Raw genomic sequence first — 21948 nt, 5'->3', positions numbered from 1 at the left:
GTTTCTTTGAGACGATCCCTTTGCTTACCGCTAGCCGGTTAGTTGAGTGGTTTTATAAATATTGTTTGCATAGGTTGTTTTCTATCAACGACGGAAAATACATTTATCAATATTAAGCAATTATTATGGAATTAATTAGAGGCTTGTGATACCACTGTTAGGTTATGATACATATAAATGAATATAAATCATGCGTAAAAACCATAACAGCTAGGATGCCAATTTAATTGTCACATAACAATTAGCATAATTTAGGATGCATACTCTTTGTAGTGTGCCCTCCCTTGCTGCGCCCGAACTGAACAAGAACAAGTCTTTAAGACTCCAAGTGTCGTCCCTCCGTAGAAAGTCCACAACACATTTCGGATCCGCCTTAGGTTTAATTAACTAGAATCTCCCCAAAGGTACTATGTATTTTCGGTTATTATGAAGCAAATAAGTGACTGAATTTTTTGCCTAAAACTCTCTTTAATACTTAAAAAACTCTTTATAAATTGTGAGCATTGATCACCTATTTATAGGGTATGGAAAAGGTATTGGAATCCTACTAGGAAACGAATTAATTAATCTGAATTTAATTAAAACTCTATTAATTTATTATCTAGTAGATATAGGAATTTAATCTTTGAGTGTTGACACGGAGCAAGAAGAGATTGAGCAGGATTTTGAGACTATGGCGCTCCCGGTTAAGAATTTGGGAGTACCGGGCGCGTTTGCAGCTACATGCGGTATCCAAGCACCCACAACAAGTGCTAACAACTTCAAAATCAAGCCCGCCTTGATTAATTTGGTGCAAAGCCACCCCTTTTGCGGGAAGAGTAACGAATTACCGCATGAGCATCTCAAGCAATTCGATTACTATTGTGACACCATAAAGCAGAATGGTGTTACATCGGACTACGTGAGGTTGACATTGTTTTGATTCTCTCTCCTTGGGATGGCGAGTGATTGGCTTGACAAGGAGGTCAAGCCCAACTCACTCCGCACTTGGAATGAGGTGACTAGTGCATTCTTGCACAAGTTTTACTCGAATGGGAAGACGGCAGAAATTCGCCACAAGATCCAATCCTTTGAGCAAAGGCGAGATGAGTCACTTTTCAAAGCTTGGGATCGCTTTAAAGAGTAGCAAAGGGAATGCCCCCATCACGGGATTCCTAAATGGTTGTTGCTTCAAACATTCTACTTGGGGTTGAGCCCGAGCTCAAAGACAAGCCTTGATGCGGGCGCGGGAGGCCCTATCATGAACAAAACTGAAGACCAAATTGAGGAGATCATTGAGGATGTGGTCCGAAATTATCAATCATGGCACGTAGGTGCAAGGGACTATGATGGTAAGGGAAAGAATGATGATGGCAAAGGTTCGGTGAATGCCTTAGAGCAAGCACGGATGACAGAGAAGCTTACCTCGCGCTTGGAGAAGCTCGAAAACACACCAACCCAACCGCCTTCACCGTCTACAATCCCACCTCCTTCGGCCACTCTTCTCAATAAGGGGAAGGGAAAGGTTAGTTCTTATGATACAATGCCTCCGGGAACCTCCTTTTGCGAAAATTGCCAAGACAATAGTCATTCCCCCAATACATGCCCCTTAGTTCATAGCTTGTCATTTGTGGATTATGGCCCTTCATATGAAGGAGAGTTTGATGTAGAGTATGCTAATGCCATCAATGAGAGGTCTAGGAATGATAACCCTAACAATCCTAATTTTGCTAGGCAACCTAGAGGGCCCTCCATGTATGGTCCCCACCAAGGCTATTGCCAAGGAAGTGGGTATGATAGCCAAAACCGAGGTGGCTATAGAGCACAAGGCTATCAAAGCCAAGCGCCCTATGTTCAAGCTCAAGGTTTTGGCAATCAAGGTCAATACAACCAAGGGGGTTATAAACCCAACCATCAAGGTGGAGGGGGGTATAACTACTCTTATGGGCAATTTAGGGGTGCCTCAAGTGGGGGTTATCCTTTGAACTCGGGTGTTCCTTATGGTGCATCTCAATTGCCACCTCCCGGATTCAATGGACCGAGGACCTTTGGCAACCAATATCAAGCAAACCTTAGTGGTTATGGCGTTGGACATCCACCACTCCCGCCTCTCAAGTCTAATCTTGAGGCTCTCATGGAGACGTTTGTGGGGGCGCAAGCCAAGAAGAATGTCGAGTTTGAGGATGGATTCAAACAATCCAACACTCACTTGAAGATGATTGAGACCCAACTAGCTCAACTTGCAAATACCTTTAGGGAACATCATGCGCATGCTAGTCTCCCACCCCAAAGTCATACTCCAAGGCAAATGAATGCCATAGTGACAAGGAGTGGGAAAATCTTAGATGATGTTCCTCGAGCTAGTAAGGTTTCTAAGCCTAATGGGAAAGATCAAGGGGGAGTCATTGAGTCTAGTGACAATGATGTGGTAGAAGAGGAGCCTCCCATTAATGATATAGGTGAAACTCCTATACCAAAGGAGGAAACTCTCCTACCTCTCCCCACTCCTAAACTTCCCTTTCCCCAAATATTCATAAGGCACAAGTTGGACGTGGAATTCGCAAAATTTCTTGTGATTCTTCGACAATTGTATGTCACTATCCCCTTTACGGATGCTTTGAAACAAATGCCTTCTTATACGAGATTTCTCAAGGAAATCTTGAGTGGGAAGTGAGATCTTGATGTAAAGGAGACGGTGAACCTCACCGAGAATTGTAGTGCTATCATTCTTAACAAAACGCCACCCAAACTCAAAGACCCGGGAAGTTTTTCTATCCCTTGTGCTATTAAGGAGCTTGAAATAAGCAATGCCTTGTGTGATTTGGGTGCTAGCGTTAGTATACTGCCTTATTCGGTGTTTGCCAAGCTTGACGTTGGAGATCTTGTCCCAACCAACATCACCTTGCAACTTGCCGACCGTTCGGTCAAGTATCCTATTGGCAACGTTGAGGATGTTCCCCTAGTGGTTGGCGAGCTTACTTTCCTTGTGGATTTCGTCGTCTTGGACATTGATGAGGATGCCCATACCCCCATTATCTTGGGGAGGCCATTTTTGGCCACCGCGGGTGCTCTTATCGATGTGCAAGAAGGACTAATCACTTTGAAAGCGGGAGACGCCAAGGCTAGTTTCAAGCTTGCAAGTGATGAACATTGTTGCTCTAAAATGAAAAGTTGCATGAAAATTGACACTCTTGCTTGTATTGAGAACAATCACTCTTGTGCTAATTCTTCTAACAATTTTCATGTTTCTAAGTGTGCTAATGAGCTTGCTAGGTCCTCTCTTGATGACAAGATTGTCCATGGAATCCCAAAGGCGCTTGGGGATGAGTTTGATGATGTTGTAACCATCCCCGAGATATTTAAAACGCATGTTGATGATGATAATGGAGCTAAACCCTCCAAAGTGTTTCATGGATCGGCTAAGAAAGCCAAGCAACCCAAGAAAGCCAAGAGTCCATCGAATGCCGAGGAGGGGCACGTTGGTGGATTGTTTGGTTTCCGCCTCTTGAATGGTGATGTCGGTAAGATTTTTGTACCCAGAGGGGCAAAGAAATGCATGTTGACTAGTGTTGACCCAAGGTTGGTTGTTTTTGACCCCCCTTGACCTTTTGGGGAGATCCGTCAAGCTAATGACGTTAAACGAGCGCTACCGGGAGGCAAACCGTGTATTGGTCTCATTCTTGCCCCCCCATGAGCTTTGGGGGGATTCGTCAAGCTAATGACGTTAAACGAGCGCTACTCGGGAGGCAACCCGGTTGTCTAACTTCTAGCTTTAGTTTTTATTTGATTTTGTGCTTTAATTTCCATTACTTAGTTTCATTTTCGATTTAAATAGGAAGCTTGTGAAAATAGTGTAAAATCTTGTTTTGAGGCAAAACTCGTTTTGAGGCATAATGGAAAATCTTTGGCACTCGATCGCACAGCTCTGAAAATTCGCCCGCACAAGGTCTGTTGGACCGAATGATCTTTTCCGTGCTATCGCACAGGTCTGTGCGACCGAACGACATATTCTGTTCGATCGCACAGCCTGGCGGGGTTGCCATTGCAGGCATTTATTCGAAAATTCGCAAGTTTCTTTTCTTTTCTTCTTCATTCGTCCGAATCTCATTCTCTCACTTCTCCATTACTCTCTTCTCTCACTTACTACTACTACTCCTCATCAATTTCACTTACTTCCCTTCACAAATTTCACTTCCCATTCATCAAATTCTCCCATTCTCATTCATCCCTACCCCCAAAATCCCCAAACTTTCAGATTTTTTTTTTTGCAAAACCCCCAATTTCTAGGGTTTTTGTGAAATTGTTCTCAATTGTGTGTGTGGTAAATTGGAGCTCTAGAGGCATCTTGGGATCGATTCTAGTCCACTTCCTTTGCTTGTGGTGATTATTTCTTTCCCTTAATTCTTATTTTTCATTCCATTTTCACCATGTTCATAAAATGTTAGAATTTTCTGAAATTTTTGATTTTTGGGTGTTAGTTGATGCATGTTTGTGTTATGCTTAGTCTTTAATTGTCTAGATGAGCTTTGCATGTTTAATTCCTTGTTCCATTTAAGCTCTAGAATTTTTTAGATGATTTAATGAGATTTTGGGATACTTTGATTTTATTTGTTTGTGGAAGTAATGGTGATTGTTTGTGGTGGTTAGTATGGAGTAATGTGGTTAGTTCAAGCTTGTTGAGGAGTTTGGGTAATGTTTAGAGCTTGATGATGAATTGATGAAGATTGTTAACTCTTAGCTCTTGTAGTTGTTCGTTCGTCCTAGATTGTGAACTAACTTAGTTTATCCCTCTTTGTGTGTCTTGGTCTGTTTCTTTTTGTTTTGTAGATTTTTTGCTTAGCATCAACTCATTTCAATGGCACCAAAGCGATCAAAGAAGAACCCCGCCGCAACCGAGGCCACGATCACCTCTTCATCAAAGAGGAAAGCAACAACGACACTAACCCCTCCTCACATGGAAACTTATGGAATTGAGTTCACCGAGCAACGCTCTTGGGATTTCTTTGAGGTCCTTTCCAAGAGGACTATTAAGCCCACTAAGTTCTTTCATCGGGAAAGCGTTCGTAGCTTGGGGGTTGAGGCCGAGGTTGACAAGTTACTCAAGGGCCTAGTGTGGGAAGAGTTTGCAAAGATGAGTGCCCCTACATACAAAAGGGTGACTTTGGAGTTCCTCTCCTCGGCTCAAAAGAACTTTGTAGATCGGCCAGATGGTTGGCCCGAGGATTTCACCGGGTGGCCTAGGGGTTACACGGGAGGTTGGGATGGTCCCCGAGGAGAGCCACCCCATGGCAATTACCCCCTTCGGCCCGAATATAGTTGGCCGCCTTATACCGATGCTTCGGGGCCCGATGTGGACCCCACCTACAATTCCACCCCGTTCACCGCCGATGAGGCTCTTGCTCATCGCCTTGAGCGGGATGACTATTGGAGGCGTTATGACGCGAAGGGTAAGGCGCATTCCCCGAGTCCTTCTTCTTAGAATTCACTCCCTTTTTCCCCCATCTTGATGTGATGGTATGCTTGCGATTAGCTTGGGGGAGAAATGCGGGGTGGGGGTTTGCTTAGGGATCTTTTGATGCTTGTTGGTGTTGTTGGTCTTCTTGCCACTTTGTGTGGTTGTACATATGATAATGATGAGTCTATGATGGTACTTTTGGTGTGTTTTGGCCATTTGGCCCTGTCTACTAACATTTTTATTCTTGCTTGCTTTTGAGCATTGTTTTGGTATGTTTCATCGCGGTGGGTTCACACTTTCCACCTTTTGCTTTACCAGTCTTTATTTTGGTGAGTTTGTTCGGTTTTTAACGGCTCTTTGCAGGACTTGCTCCCACGACAATTCCTGTAACATCCTTCTAACTCTATTGCATACTTTGGGGGACGGGCATACATCATGTTGGGGCATTTCGTTGGATGGGTAGTTGTGCCCCTCCTTGCTTGGTTTTAGGCCGTGAGGACATGGCCTAATTCTAGCTTGGGGGGAGTTTTGTTGTGTGGTTGGCTACTTGTTAATGCTCATTGGTATGAATCATACCATTATGTGCTTGTTTCTTTGTTTTTAGATTGATTTAGTTTGATTTTAGTTTCTTTTCTTTTTGTTTGTTTTATTTGTTTCTTTTTGTTTCCCTTTTTGGTGTGTTTTCTTATTTTCTTCCTTTTTCTTTTGTTTTGATTTCCTTTTTATCAAGGCAAGTTTTCTAGGTTTTCTTAGGCAATATTCTTGGTTGGTGCATATAAAATTGGAACTTGTAGATTAGAATGATTTTATTCCTAATTGGTAGATTTTTACACGGTTCTTAATGTCTTGGGTCGAGTCTAGGATTTGGTGTCAAGAAAGTTGGTTGAACTATGGGTAGCATGCGTCATGAACTCTTGGCTTGTGGTAAGATGGTGTCGATTTCTCTAGTGATTTGAAGCCGGAGAGAATGGTATTTTCTCCCTTGTGAGGTTCATGCTCAAAAATAAGCCCAAACACATTTTCATATATTGAGTGGCATGGATCCTTAGCATTGACTTTCTTGTCTCCCGAGTTTGACCATTTCCTTCCCGAGACCGCGACCGAACTACTTTAGGGGACGATAGAGGCATTTCTTTCGGTGACATTTTTCTTTTTAGTTTAGGACTCTTTTTTCTTATTTTTCTCATATGTTTTTGTTTGCATTTGCCCCTTTGCTAACCATTTGAGCCTTGACCCTTCATTTCTTATGAGCACATTACAAGCCTAATAGCCTTTGTTTTGTTTTCACCCTTAGAAGTGATAGTGAAGCTTAGAGTTATGATGCTTGTTGTTTTGGAGTAATTATGCAAAGTTGAGGAATGAATGTTGTTTGGTATGAATGGCAAAGTTTTGGAAGAATGTTGTATATAGTGAATAATTGTTGCAAAAGCAAAAAAGAGAGTAAAGTTTTGAAAAAAAAAGCCAAAAATAGAGAAAAAAACAAGTAATGAAAAGTTTCATTTGAAACACAAAAAAAAAACAAAGAGGAAAATCAAATCAAGGAAAAAACGCAAAAAAGAGTTGTAGTTTAGAATTGTTGTTGAATAAGCTTGGGGGTACCCCAAATAAGTGGTACGAGTTTGTGTTTGGTTCAAAATGCTTGAGTTTAGTTCTATCAATGCGCTTCACTTTAGGTATGAGCACCAAATGCCCAAATTTGTTCCGCGCCTTACCCCTAGCCTACGTTACGCCCTAAAAGCCCTCTTGACCCTTTAGAATTGAGTCATTGTCGGTGGAGGGAGAATTTGGTCAAGCTTAAGGAACAAGGTTGTCATGCTAAGATGTCGGGTAGCCTAATGTTGATTTTCTGGCGCCTTCGCGGTGTCTTGAGACGCTATTCTCAAGGGTGGATAAGATCTAGAGATTTGACGTGGTTTGCCCGGATGTAGGGGGATTGACTAGTGCTTGCCCTTAGTTCACTTTGCTTGATGCTCGAATCTTTCACTCGGTTTAGGACATTAGTTAGCGTGTACTCATTTATTTGATTAGTAATATTAGTGTTCTTCTATACTTGTTCCATAATAAAGCCCATCTTGAATTTTGTAGTTTAATTTCTTTTCTTCCTCTTTTCTTTTCTTTCGTTCTTTTCTTGGTTTGTGTTTTCCATTTTAGTCTTGCCATGATTAGATTTGCTAGATTTTGATTTTCGTAAATTTTTAGAATCTGATTAGTTGCTCATTCTTCCTTAGTTGAGTTTAGTTTGCTAGAGACTAGCAAACGCTTAGCTTGGGGGAGTTTGATGAGCGACATTTATGTCGCTCTTAGCCTTGGATTTTATGTTAGTTTTTATGCTTTTTAATATTTTTTATAGCTTTTTGTGTGAGATTTATAAGTTTTGTTCCATCTTGTGCTTTATAGGTGATCTTGATGAAAAATGATGGAAAACAAGTGAATTTGAGCCAAAACAGGGCTTGTGCGGTCGAGTGGCGTTTTGTGCGCCCGAATAGGTAGTGCAAATGGAGTTCAAGGATATTCCAGTTTTGTGCGGTCGAATGCCCTCTGTCATTCGGTCGCACAAATCGGATTTTTGAGGCAGAATGTCCCAAGATTGTAAAACGACAGCACAACCCTGGTAATTCGACAACACAGGTTTTGTGCGATCGAACGTGCTCTGTTGTTCGGTCGCACAGATTTGGTTTTTGGAGGCAGAATGTCCCTAACTTGGGATGCGACCGCACAATGATCTCTACTCAACCGCACAAAAGTTGTGCGCCCAAACGGCTTTCCTTGTTCGACCAAATGAAGCTGTGAAGGAATTATGAGCAAAGAAATCCCATTCGACCGAACAGGGTTCTTCGTTCGGTCGCACATGACGAAGGAAGTTTTCTTCGCTGCCTTCGCTCGCACAAGACCCAGTATTTGCTCGAATGATTCTTTTACATTCGGTCGCACAAAAGGTTTGTGTGACCGAATGGTTGCGCCGGCTGCTCTTATTCGAATTCTGGCTTCTATTTGGGGAAACTTATAAATAGATTTTTCGATTTATTTTGTGGAGTGTAGAATTTTAGTTGATAATTGGAGATTCTAAAAGTAGATTTTCAGCAATTCTACAGAGAGAAACTCTCCTCCATTCAAGCTTCAATTTGCAATTTAATTCTTAGTTTCATAATTCTTGCTCTTGCTTTGTTGTTGATTGTTCTTCGATTCCTTAATTTCTTGAATTCTTGATTTCATTGATTGAAGTTACTTTGATTCTTAATTCCTAGTTGATTGTGCAATTGAATTCTTAAATTCCCTTCTCTTACTCCTTCAATTTCATGCTTGCTAGCTTAGAATTAATGGATTGCTTAATTTCTAGAATGATTAGTGAGTAGAATTAGGTTAGGGAAAGGGGAGAATCTAGGGGCTTAATTAGGGGAAATTGATGATTGATTGTTAATTGATTCATGTGATTAAATATGATTTGATGATAGGACATCCATGCTAATTCATTGGTAGTTGCAAATGCTATTCGATTAGAATCACGTGGAACCATAGGTTAGGTTTGGCAAGAGATTGTGGGCCTATCTTGTATGATCAAATGGCGGTGCCTATTATATGCTAGTTAGTTTAATCAAGGATTAGGCGAAAGCTCTTCCGTGGATTAGACGCTTAGCGTTCCCTATCCGAGAGGTGGCGTGTTCGTCTTAGGATGCTATTTGCCTAATCGTCACTTCGTTGCATGATCATCATTGCTAGATAGTTGAATTCATTTCCCCCGATTTCCCTAGTCTATCCACGACTCCCTAACATCTCCCTTTCTTGATTCAATTTAGCATAGTTCGTAGTTTTTAGATTCTTAAAAGTGACAATTCAAAACCAAATTCTTGTTCGAACTAGATTGACTTTCAAAGTCGACAACCACCGTTGCTTTGGGACGATCCCTTTGCTTACCGCTAGCCGGTTAGTTGAGTGGTTTTATAAATATTGTTTGCATAGGTTGTTTTCTATCTACGACGGAAAATACACTTATCAATATTAAGCAATTATTATGGAATTAATTAGAGGCTTGTGATACCACTGTTAGGTTATGATACATATAAATGAATATAAATCATGCGGAAAAACCATAAAAGCCAGGATTCCAAATTAATTGTCACATAACAATTAGCATAATTTAGGATGCATACTCTTTGTAGCGTGCCCTCCCTTGCTGCGCCCGAACTGAACAAGAACAAGTCTTTAGGACTCCAAGTGTCGTCCCTCCGTAGAAAGTCCACAGCACGTCCGGATCCGCCTTAGGTTTAATTAACTAGAAACGCCCCAAATGTACTATGTATTTTCGGTTATTATGAAGCAAATAAGTGACTGAATTTTATGCCTAAAACTCTCTTGAATACTTAGAAAACTCGTTATAAATTGTGAGCATTGATCACCTATTTATAGGGTATGGAAAAGGTATTGGAATCCTACTAGGAAACGAATTAATTAATCTGAATTTAATTAAAACTCTATTAATTAATTATCTAGTAGATATAGGAATTTAATCTTTAAACGAATCCTACATGGTTTAGGTTTCGTACGCAAGCACACACGAGCATGACCCGCATGCGCGCAGGCCATACCCGCGCATACGCAAAGCCCACGAAGCCCACGCGTGCTTCCTTGTGCTCGCAGCCTAGGCGCGCGCTGGGACTGGCCTTGCGCTGGGCCTGGCGTGGCCTTGGGCTGTTTGTGAGGAGCGCTAGGCTTGGTGGACGTGGGCCTGGCTTGGCGCTGGGCCTTCGTCTAGCAAGCTCGTCCGATGCTTATTCGTACGACGCGCTTCCGATTAATTTCCCAATTCCGGAATTTATTTCCGATACGAACAATATTTAACATTTCCGATTCCGGAATTAATTTCCGTTTGGAACGAATATTTAATATTTCCGTTTCGGGGATTATTTTCTGATTCCGATAATATTTCCGATTCCGACAATATTTCCGTTTCCGGCAATATTTCAGATTCCGGCAATATTTCCATTTCCGATAATATTTTCCGACACGTACCATGTTTCCGTTTCCGGCAACATCTACGACTTGGATAATATTTATATTTTCGATACGATCCATATTTCGTTTCCGGCAATATCATCGTTTCCGGAGTATTCATTATTTGCCTTTGATGATATCAGCTCCTACTGAAACCAAGATCCGTCGATTCCGAATATCCATAGATGGAGTATTTAATGCCATTAAATACTTGATCCGTTTACGTACTATTTGTGTGACTACGGGTGCAGTCAAGAGTAAGCTGTGGATTAATATCATTAATCCACTTGAACTGAAGCGACCTCTAGCTAGGCATACAGTTCACTTGATCTCACTGAATTATTAACTTGTATAATTAATATTGAACCGTATTTATTAGACTTGCCATTAAATGCATACTTGGACCAAGGGCATTGTGAGGGGGTCGAAAAAAGCACGAGGCTAATGCGTGACCTCGTCCCTCGTGGGTGTGACGATTCTTTTTATTCAATCAAGTGTAATTGGATTTCCTGTGAGTTTACACCCAATTGACTAGTAATATAGGAGTCGCCATTCAGTTTTTAACGACAATGAGAAAAACTGACAAAACCCGGTTATCGTGACATAAAGGGAGTGCAATTATGTTTGACCACGACGGCCGTAGGTTCCCTTGTGATCCCTGGTGTGGGGATCTCTCAACATACACCTGCAAGGTAGAGATTGAGGGTTCGGGGGACTGTAACTACCGAGAGGAGTACTTCGCTGGTCGATAACTCCAGAGGCAGGATATCCTTACTAGCTCAGCATAAATAATTGAAGGGACATGCGTTAACTATTAAACTAATCTGAGTTGATTTTAGCAATATGCAACATATAATACTAATTCGATCGTGATTATCTGATTTAAATAGCATTAAGGGACCTAGCATGATAATCCGATTTCCCAAAAATATTATGTTTGTAAGGCGTGATAGAACAATCAGATTCAGTTAGTTTAACAATGCATAAAAAGGGCGAGGAAAGAAGTTAAATCATCGAAAAGGGACACATTACGACGCACCCTTGAGAGGTGCGTCACGGTTCTCAGAAAACTAACCACTTTGACTTTGCTATTTCTCCTTTTTATTTAAAGAATCTCAATTATGGGACAGGATACGTTCTGTTCGATTTATGGATCGATTGCGACAGAACGCGTGAACAGTTTCGCAGCGTGAGGCTTAGGCTAAGGGTTTGAGTCAATACTCAGAATATAATTGTGTGTTGTGTGTGTCCTTTTCACGTCGAATTTAGGGGTCTATTTATAGGGAAGAGTTCGTGGAAAGATAGAATTGCAGAGTTCTAATCCACAAAGAATTAGAAAAAAACACGTACCCAGGTGTTTTCAGCGCCCAGGCCTGGGCGCCGAAGATTTCGGCGCCCAGAGCCAGGCGTTGAAAATAGGGTCTGGGCTGTTTTCATTAGTCAGATTCGGATTCCTGAAATCCGTAGAGTTTGAGACTTAATTGAGTCTTTTAGCGCGTATCAATTTTATGACGGAATGCGTCTGGGCCCGTTACGAACTCTAGGCTCGTTAGGATTTTAATTATTACGTAACTCTTATTTCCGAATCATATTAGGAATAGGATTCTCGTAGTTTTCTATCTCATTTAGGATTTATGTTGGAATGCAACACCTAATTCTGACAGGTTTCTATCCTTTATGATTTGCCACTTTTAGAAGCTACCTTTTACGGCAGTTACTATTTTTAGCAGGTTTCCATAAATAGCAGGTTTCGGGTGAAATGAAATGGGGAATTGAGATTCGTTCATTTTATAGGAGATGCGTTGTCAAGTGGAGATTTTATTCTTTCATCATCGAACCTTTCCCTTTCGGGAATGGGGACAAAAGTAGGTGTCTACAGGCATTATTTCCTTCAGATCTAACCATGTCTAGCAAGGTTCTGTTCCTCCGTTCTGACACAATGTTCCATTGTGGTGTTCCGGGAGGAGTCAATTCTGACAGAATTCCACATTCTTTCAGATGGTCATCAAATTCATAGCTTAGATATTCACCGCCTCTATCAGACCGCAGTGCCTTAATCTTCTTGCCTAACTGATTCTCTACTTCACTCTGAAATTTCTTGAATTTTTCAAAGGATACAGACTTATGCTTCATTAGGTAGACATAACCATATCTACAGAAGTCATCAGTGAAAGTGATAAAGTAGCTGAAACCACCCCTAGCATTTGTACTCATTGGTCCACATACATCTGTATGGATTTAATCCCAATAGTTCAAATGCTCTTTCTCCAACTTTAGAGAAAGGTTGCTTTGTCATTTTGCCAAGTAAACATGAATCGCACTTACCATAATCCTCTAAGTCAAATGGTTCTAGAATTCCTTCCTTTTGAAGTCTTTCTATGCACTTCATGTTAATATGGCCTAATCGACAATGCCACAGATAGGTGAGATCTAAATCATTATTTTTGGCATTTTTGGTATTTATGTTATAAACTTGTTTGTCGTGATCTAATAAATAAATTCCACTGACTAATCTAGCAGATCCATAAAACATCTCTTTAAAATAAAACGAGCAACTATTGTCTTTAATTAAAAAGGAAAATCCCTTAGCATCTAAGCAAGAAACAGAAATGATATTTTTAGTAAGACTTGGAACATGGAAACATTCTTCCAGATCCAAAACTAGCCCAGAGGGCAATGACAAATAATAAGTTCCTACAACTAATGCAGCAATCCGTGCTCCATTTCCCACTCGTAGGTCGACTTCACCCTTGCTTAACCTTCAAACTTCTTCTTAGTCCCTGCGAATTGGAACATAAGTGTGAGCCACAACCTGTATCTAATACCCAAGAAGTTGAATTTGCAAGTATACAGTCTATAAAGAAAATACCTGAAGATGGAACGACTGTTCCTTTCTTCTGATCTTCCTTAAGCTTCAAGCAATCTCTATTCCAATGCCCCTTCTTCTTGCAGTAGAAGCATTCAGATTCAGAAGTGGGTTGGCTCACCTTCTTCTTTTCAGACATGGTGCCGCCAGCTTGCTTAGTCGGGCTGGCCTTCTTTCCACCTTTCTTAGCATTCCTCTTCTTACTAGTTTCTTGAACTTGCCCCCACACACCTTAAGCACATCTTGCTTATCACTTTTGAGCGTCTTTTCAGCGGTCTTCAGAATACCGTGAAGCTCAGTGAGCGTTTTTTCCAGACTATTCATAATGTAGTTCAGCTTGAACTAATCATACCCACAATGAAGAAAATGGAGGATGGTGTCTACAACCATTTCCTAAGAGAATTGTTGATCCAGCCGACTCATATTCTCAATGAGTCCAATCATTTTGAGAACATGTGGACTTACGTGCTCGCCTTTCTTAAGCTTGGTCTCAAGAATTTGCCTATGAGTCTCGAATCTTTCGACTCGAGCCATATCTTGGAACATGTTCTTTAACTCACTGATGATCGTGAAAGCATCTGAGTTGATGAACGTTTTATGTAGATCTACACTAATGGTTGCAAGCATTAGACATTTTACATCCTTGTTGGCATCAATCCAACTATTGAGGGCTACCTGAGTGACCTCGTCGCCAGCGGCTTTGGGCATCGCCTCTTCCAGGACATACTCCTTTTCTTCCTGCATAAGAACTATTTGCAAGTTCCTTTGCCAGTCAAGGAAGTTTTTCCCGCTCAACTTCTCCTTTTCGAGAATTAATCGGATGTTAAAAGAATTGTTGTTTGCCATAGTTAAAACTACAATTGAAAAGAACAAACAAATAAATAACCATTCACATTTTCTCTTAATAAACTTAAATTCTAGCATGCATGCATAATTCAATATTTATTAAGCATTTTATTCAAGTTATGTGTTCCGGCAGGTGTGAATAAAATGATTCCAAGATCATTAGATCATTGAAGAATTAAGCACATTATGTATTTAGACTCAATTCTAAAATATTTTAGGTAAGCAAATCCTTTGCTAATAGTCTAGAAACTACTCTTGGTTGATAGGTACGTCTAAGGTCTTATTAGGTAAACCTATCTATTTTTCCACCACATAAAAGGACTCCTTACTTATATCGTTGAGTTTCACCAAAACTAACATGTACTCGCAATTATTTGTGTACCTTACCCCTTTAGGATCAATAAGTAACACCTCTCTATGGCGGAAAACTATTAGTAAGATTGATGTAAAGGTTATCCAATTAAGTGTTATTTTGGCATGGCACCTTTTAACTCAATTTTTAATGTTTGGAACTTAAGACTCTTACTATGCTGGTTAGATTTTAAGTGAACTAAAATCCTTAATCATGCAACATAATCAAGCAACAATCTCATGCATATTTAAGGCATATTTAAAGCAATAAATAACTTAAAGCATGCATAAGATATAAATGTGAACTAGTATAGCCCGACTTCATCTTGAAGCTTCAACTCAAACTCCGTCTTGAATTTCACCATGGGAGGCGCCATTTTCTTCAAATAGGATATGCTATAATTGAAACTAATTACAACTATTTGATAGTACGCATACCATATTTAAATTAAAAACTTTGGTGCATTAGACCAATTTTACATTCAAATTAATGGTACGCATACCATATTTTTTATCCTATTTGGGCCATACTAGTCACTTTTCATAACCTGCAAAACAGTACATTTATAATATACCATTCACCCATTCATTTATCAATGAATGGCCAACATAGCTGGTTAGTAGAATATATTATGCATCACATAAATATTTGAATCACATAAATATTTGCATCAATTAATCAAGGCTTCCAATAATGTATAAATTATTCAATACTTATTAATTCTAATCGAGTTGTTTTAACCTTAAAGGAATGTAGACCTAATCAAGAGTTTATGACTAAAACGCTGCCACTAAAACCAAGAAATTTACATGCTTTACGAATTTTAAACATAAAATTGTATTTCCTAGATCAACCGGAAACTTACAAATTTAATTAAAATTTAAAGCTCATATCCTTTAATTTATTTTTGATTAAATTAGTTAATTTAAATTTATCAAGGTTTTAATTTTAGTAAAATAATTAGTATAAAGAAATTTATAATAAAAAAATTATTCAAAATTAAATTTCGAGAAAAATTAAATTACAAATTTATATTTAATTAAAATCGTTTTCAACCGAAAAATTAAAATTAAAACGAACCAATCGGGCCAAGACAAGGCCATGAGCCTGCACCCGTGCCTCGTCGAGCCCATGTAGCAGTAGCTCCCCATGGGCCACCACTCGATTGATCGTACCGCAACACACGAGCAGCCACGCGCAGACGCAGCAAGCCGAGCAAGGCACGCCTGCGCGCATCACGCTCGCTCTCTGTGGCGAGGCATCCCTCGCTGGGCTGGGCAGCGCTTGCTGGTCGAGCCAGCTCTCGCTGCCCGCGCGCGGCCATGTGTGCTCACTGCCTTACGTCTCGCCTCTCCGCCCACATGCACGTAGCATGCACACAGCGCATAGCAGGGCTGCTGCCTTGCGCGCATGTGCCACGACCATGCTCGTTGCATCGTACCGCATGGGCGACGAGCTCCCTTGCTCGTCATCGCATGCCCGCACTATACAAAACCCCTTAAGGGTAAGACTTAGCGTCCATTGCTTTGTGCTTGCAAGTTCGTGAACGGATTTCATAAAAATTAAAACTTTTATTATTTAAATTTATTGACAAATTAATAAATCATATTAGTTTCATAAATTTAGGCGAAAAATCGAAAATTTATTATTCAAATTAATTTCCGATTATATTTATTTTCATGGATTCAAATCTAGGTCATACAAGTTTAAAAATTTTCGATTCTAACAAATTTTATGGTGGTTTATAATCATAGGTTCCTAATTAAATTGCTAATTAATTATGAAAATCAAATCAAATTCTAAATTATTTGAATTTCAACAAATTAATTACAATTACAAATTAGGTTGTATAATTAACAAGGTTAGGCTTTAAAATTGTTAAACATATAAAGTAGGTCAACCATAGATTCAAGATTTACATACAAGATTCGCAAATATTTAATTTAACATCATAAAAATTATAAATTTTGCGTTCGAAAAACTAAAACCTCCGAAAAGTCATAGTTAGGCTTTGAATTTGGGAATTCTGGGTTTGGCATCAAATATTAGATTTTAGTCAAAATTTTAAAACGTCGTTTACATGCGAAATTCACTATAAAATTATACGATTCCGACCATTATTGACTAAACTGCTGAAAATCATGTGAACATATAATTAAATAATCGCACGAATTTGCAACTAATTACAATCACCGAAATTATTCACCCCTTTAATTCATTGCAAATATATTAAATTTAACCATGTTAACTATAATTGATTATGGAATTAATTAGAGGCTCATGATACCACTGTTAGGTTATGACAAATATAAAACATATATTTCATGCGGAAAAACCATAAAGCCAGGAATATAAATTAATTGCCACATAGTCAATTAGCATAATTTAGGATACATACATGTGACGCGTGCCTTCCCTAGCTGCTCCCGAACCGAACAAGAACAAGTTTGGGACTCCAAGTGTCGTCCCTCCGTAGATAGTCCACAGCACGTTCGGACCCGCCTTAGATTCAATTAACTAGAATATAGTCTAAGGTTTTATGTTATTCGAACTTAATTATTTGGCAAATTATTAAGCTTAGTTTAATCTTAAAACTATATGAATACTTGAGATTATGTGTTATAAATTGTGATTATGTATCACCTATTTATAGGGAGGAATTATCGGATTTAGATATCCACTAGGATTCAATTTACTAATTCAATTAGAATTCTATTAAAATTAATCCTTTGTATTTTAGTGTTTAATTAAACGACTAACACTAGTGGATTTATGAAAACAACTAACCTAACAAATCCTAAGCATCTAAGGATATATTCGTAGCATGCACGAACACAACACATACACACGAGCAGCCCACAAGGGGCGTTGTGCGCGTGCGGCCCAGCAGCGCTGGAACGCGGCCCATGCAAGGGCGCTGCCAGCCTGTCTTGCTTGCCTTGCTTCGTGCTTGGCTGGGCCTGCCTTGCTCGGCGCGGCTGGGCTGCTGCTGCTCGCTGCTGCGCGGGCTTCACTAGGCGCGGGCCTAGCTTCGTGTTGGGCCTTACGTCCAGCAAGCTCGTCCGATGATTATTCCGTACGTCGCACTTTCGATTCGTTTTCCGATTCCGGAATTCATTTCCGATTCGAACAATATTCAATATTTCCTATTACTAGTTGCTTGAAGAAAGGTGCTTTTGTATGGGGAGAGGACGCTCAAAAGGCATTTGATGTGATTAAAGAGCGTTTGTGTGCTGCTCCTATTTTGGCGCTGCCAGATTTTTCTCAACCTTTCGAGGTCGAGTGTGATGCTAGTGGTGTGGGAATTGGTGCTGTTTTTATCCAAGGTAAGCGTCCCATAGTTTATTTTTCGGAAAAGTTAGGGGGTGCTCGTTTGAATTATTGCACTTATGACAAAGAGTTCTATGCTATTATTAGAGCTTTGGATCATTGGAGTCATTATTTGCGTTCTAGCCACTTGGTTTTGCATTCTGATCATGAATCTTTGAAGTATATTAATGGGCAACAAAAATTGAGCCCAAGGCATGCTAAATGGGTTGAGTTCTAGCAATGCTTTCATTTTTCATCGAAGTACAAAGATGGTAAAAGCAATGTGGTGGCTGATGCACTATCACGAAGGTATACTTTGCTTGCTACACTTGATGTTCGTCTATTGGGGTTTGAGACCTTGAAAGACTATTATCGTGATCATGGTGACTTTGGAGTCGCATTTGAGAAATGTGCAGTTGGTGCCTATGGAGAATATATGTTTCAAGATGGGTTTCTTTTCAAAGGCAATCGTCTTTGTATTCCTAAACACTCAATTCGTGAGCTACTAGTTCGTGAGGCTCATGGTGGAGGCCGGATTGGCTGGTCACTTTGGCATAGCCAAGACCTTGGAGATTTTGAGAGAGCATTTCTTTTGGCCTAAAATGTTAGGCGATGTAACAAACATTGTGAATAAATGCGTGACTTGTCATATGGCCAAGAGTTCTTTCAAGACTGGTTTATACTCACCTTTGCCGGTTCCAGTTCGTCCTTGGGAAGACATTTCTATGGATTTTATAGTGGCTTTGCCTCGTACTCAAAGAGGTAAGGATGCTATTATGGTCGTGGTTGATAGATATTCAAAGATGGCTCACTTTGTTGCTTGTCACAAAACGGATGATGCTTGTAATGTGGCTGATTTGTATTATAACGAGATTGTTCGTTTGCATGGAATTCCTAAAACTATTGTTTCTGATCGTGACTCCAAGTTCTTGAGTTACTTTTGGAATACATTGTGGAGAAAGGTGGGAACCAAGTTGTTGTTTAGCACTTCACATCACCCTCAAACTGATGGGCAAACGGAGGTTACAAATCGAACCTTGGGAACGTTGTTGCGAGGGTTGGTAAGTAAAACGCAAAAGGATTGGGATGTCAAGCTTGCTCACGCTGAATTTGCTTAGAATCGTTCTCCTACTTATGCTACTGGTCATTCTCCATTTGAAGTGGTATATGGGATTAATCCTTACTTGCCATTGGATCTGATTCCATTACCAAAAGGTGAGTTTGTTCACAAAGATGCCGATGCCAAGTTAAATTCTATGATGAAACTGCACCAACATGTTCGTGACCGTATTGAAGCTATCAATACCTCTTATAAACAGAAATCAAATAAGAATCGCAAGGCTCGGGTGTTTGACGAAGGTGATTTGGTTTGGGTTCATTTGAGGAAAGAGAGTTTTCCAAGCAAACGCAAAAACAAGCATATGCCTAGGGCAGAAGGTCCTTACAAGGTGGTTGCACGTGTGAATGATAATGCTTACAAGATCGAGCTTCCGGGAGATTATGGTGTCCATGCTACTTTCAATGTAGGTGATCTCTGACCCTATCTTGATGATGATAGCCTTGCTGAATTGAGGTCAATTCCTTTTAAAGGGGGAGGGGATGATACGGTCATGGATGAAGTTGATGGTCAAGGTGACGGTCATATGCTAACAATTGGAACCAACGCTGATTTAGGCTCAATGGCTCATTTTGTGTGCATGGTGAATTGGATTGAATGAATTCGTTTGATGGTCCGTTTAATCAAGGTGGTTCGGTGGTTAAAATCTGTTTGTAATTTTCTTTTGTTTAATTCAGTTTAATAAGGGTACAATTGTTTTAATCCCATTTAAATTCAGTCATTTCAATAACTTTAAAGGTTGCTGATTGTAAGGAGGGTTTTAAGCCCTTTGTAACTGCAAATTAGTGACTGCATGCATTAGGGATGCTCTCATTGCTTTGTAACCACCGAATTTAAAGGCCCTTAAATGGCTTTTAAATGGCTGTTTAAAGCTTTGTAACTGCCGTTCTTTGGCTGCTGTTTTAGGCTATTTATAGCTAGCTTGCTGAATGGAATAAACAACCAATTGGAAGAATAAACACTTGTTTTCAGTTTACTTTGAATTATTGATTATAATTCTGCCTTTTCTTTGTTTTTGGACGTGTTTCCTACTCAAAGAGCCGATTGTGAGTTAATAGGTCTTGTCTTGCAATCACGATCAACGAGCTAAAGGTCTAGCTTGTTAATCAACTATCCTTAATTATACAACGAGTTTTTAAACTCATATCAACCTCCTAGGACCGTACACCGCCGCGCCAGGAGGGAGACGTTATGTCATTGTTGCTGTGGATTACTTCACCAAGTGGGTGGAAGCGGAAGCATTAAAGAACATCAAAGCATATGATGTGAAGGCATTCATCTGGAAAAAAACATAATCACTCGCTTTGGAGTGCCCCAGTCAATTGTTTTTGACAATGTACCGCAGTTTGAGACGCCAAAGCTCAAAGACTGGCTAGCCGAGCACGGTATAACTAGTCATTTTGCATCAGTCGGCAGGCCGCAGGCAAATGGACAGGTTGAGGCTTTCAACAAAATCATTTCTGAAGGAATGAAGAAGAAGCTAGATGAAGCTAAGGGATTGTGGGCTGATGAGTTGCCAAATGTCTTGTGGTCAATTTGTACCACGGCAAAAAACTCAACTGGAGAAACACCATTCTTGCTGGCTTACGGAGCCTAGGCAGTCCTCCCCATAGAAATGTGTGAGCCAACACTTAGAGTTATGTTGTACGATGAAAATGCCAATTGGGAACTGATGAAGGCAGCCCTAGACTTTTTACCTGAAATGAGAGGCAATGCCGCCCTAAGGCAAGAACTATACAAGCTCCGCATGTCCAGAGAATACAACAAAAGAGTCTCGAAGCGAGTTCTGAAGGTGGGAGACTTTGTTCTTCGGAAGATGGAATCTGTAGGACGGGCGAATAAGCAAGGTAAGCTAACTCCTACCTGGGAAGGACCATATGAGATATATGACGAGGTTCGGGACGGCATCTACCGCATACAGTACATGCAAGGTCGGCCTATTCTCCGGACTTGGAATGCAGACAATCTGAAGAAGTACAACTTTTAAAGGAAGACCCTAGCGTCAAGTCTTGGTAGTTTATTCCACTTTAAACCTAAAATGCCTCAATGGAATAGTTTCTTTTTACTTGGCTAAATTTCCCTTGCAAAAATTATAAATAAAATTACTCTACTTTTGCTCGACATCCTTTTTACGTCATTGAATGAAAGCCTAATTGTGTAAACGGCCTAAGAAGTGGCCTAGATTAGCACACGTCCATAACAAGACTAATTGATTGAAGCCTAAGAAGTGGCCTAGATTAGCACTAGTTATAGGCTGATCACCTATTCAACTACCATCCTCGCGGTATAAAAATACCGCTGCGGCCAACTTGTTCATAAAAACAAGGGTTTCTCTGTTAACTGCCCATGCGCCATACAGCATTCCTATTTAGTGTCTACGACTTACTCACAAAAATAAGAATGGGTCGGCAAGAAGTCCTTGTAAACAAGGATTGCCTGCTTAATAGATTTGCGACGACGTTTCGTGTCGTCCAGATTATGGTCGTCCACTTCATCTGACGAGCCTGTCTAGCGGCAATCATACCTATTGATTGACTTGCGTCAATCAACTCGAATATAGACACGCTCGACAAGAAAAGTGACGACCATACCTATTGATTTGAAGCATTGCTAAGAAAAAGCCAACTATGGAACACAGATAGATATAAAATAAGGAGGCAATGTGCGCAAAAACAACAAAAAATTATAAAAGTGTTGGTGCTCAACAGGCACAGAAATAAATACGCGAACGGCGCAAAATACAGAAACATAAATTGTTTTTGCCCTCAGGCACAGACACACTAAACTGGAATTGTTTATATTGAAAGGCAGACACTAAATCAGGGGACGAGGGCATCATCTTCATCATCGGAGGGCACGAACTCGGAAGGCGGCATACCAAGACGCTCAGCAACAAGCACAGCTGAACTATGTTCCAAGCGCCGCTCAAACCAAGCGAGGTCATATTCCTCCATATGGTGATCCCATGCGTGCTTGACCGCATCCCTCATTGCCTGCTCTCCTTGGTCATAGGACTCATGCAGACGCTCCTTCAA

At 40.3% G+C, this 21948-nt stretch overlaps 1 protein-coding gene across 1 annotated transcript; it reads left to right on the top strand.

Annotated features, from left to right (window-relative positions):
* Positions 1 to 5521: 5521 nt before the first annotated feature.
* LOC110783827 (uncharacterized) lies at positions 5522 to 20510 on the top strand. The gene is made up of 2 exons (XM_021988212.1): positions 5522 to 5626; positions 20259 to 20510. Exons 1-2 carry the CDS (start codon positions 5522 to 5524, stop codon positions 20508 to 20510), a joined length of 357 nt encoding a protein of 118 aa, XP_021843904.1.
* The last annotated feature ends 1438 nt before the right edge of the window (positions 20511 to 21948 follow it).

The sequence above is a fragment of the Spinacia oleracea genome, chromosome 5 (genome assembly GCF_020520425.1).
Source record: "Spinacia oleracea cultivar Varoflay chromosome 5, BTI_SOV_V1, whole genome shotgun sequence".
Taxonomy (NCBI): domain Eukaryota; kingdom Viridiplantae; phylum Streptophyta; class Magnoliopsida; order Caryophyllales; family Amaranthaceae; genus Spinacia; species Spinacia oleracea.
The sequence above is the reverse complement of the archived record's forward strand: the minus strand, read 5'-3'. Positions and strand labels throughout refer to the sequence as shown.

Coding starts and splice junctions, on each gene's coding strand:
- LOC110783827 (XM_021988212.1), top strand. CDS start 5,522: ATGCGGGGTGGGGGTTTGCTTAGGGATCTTTTGATGCTTGTTGGTGTT. Junction 5,627..20,258: donor ATAATGATGAGTCTATGATG/GTACTTTTGGTG, acceptor AATGTACCGCAG/TTTGAGACGCCAAAGCTCAA.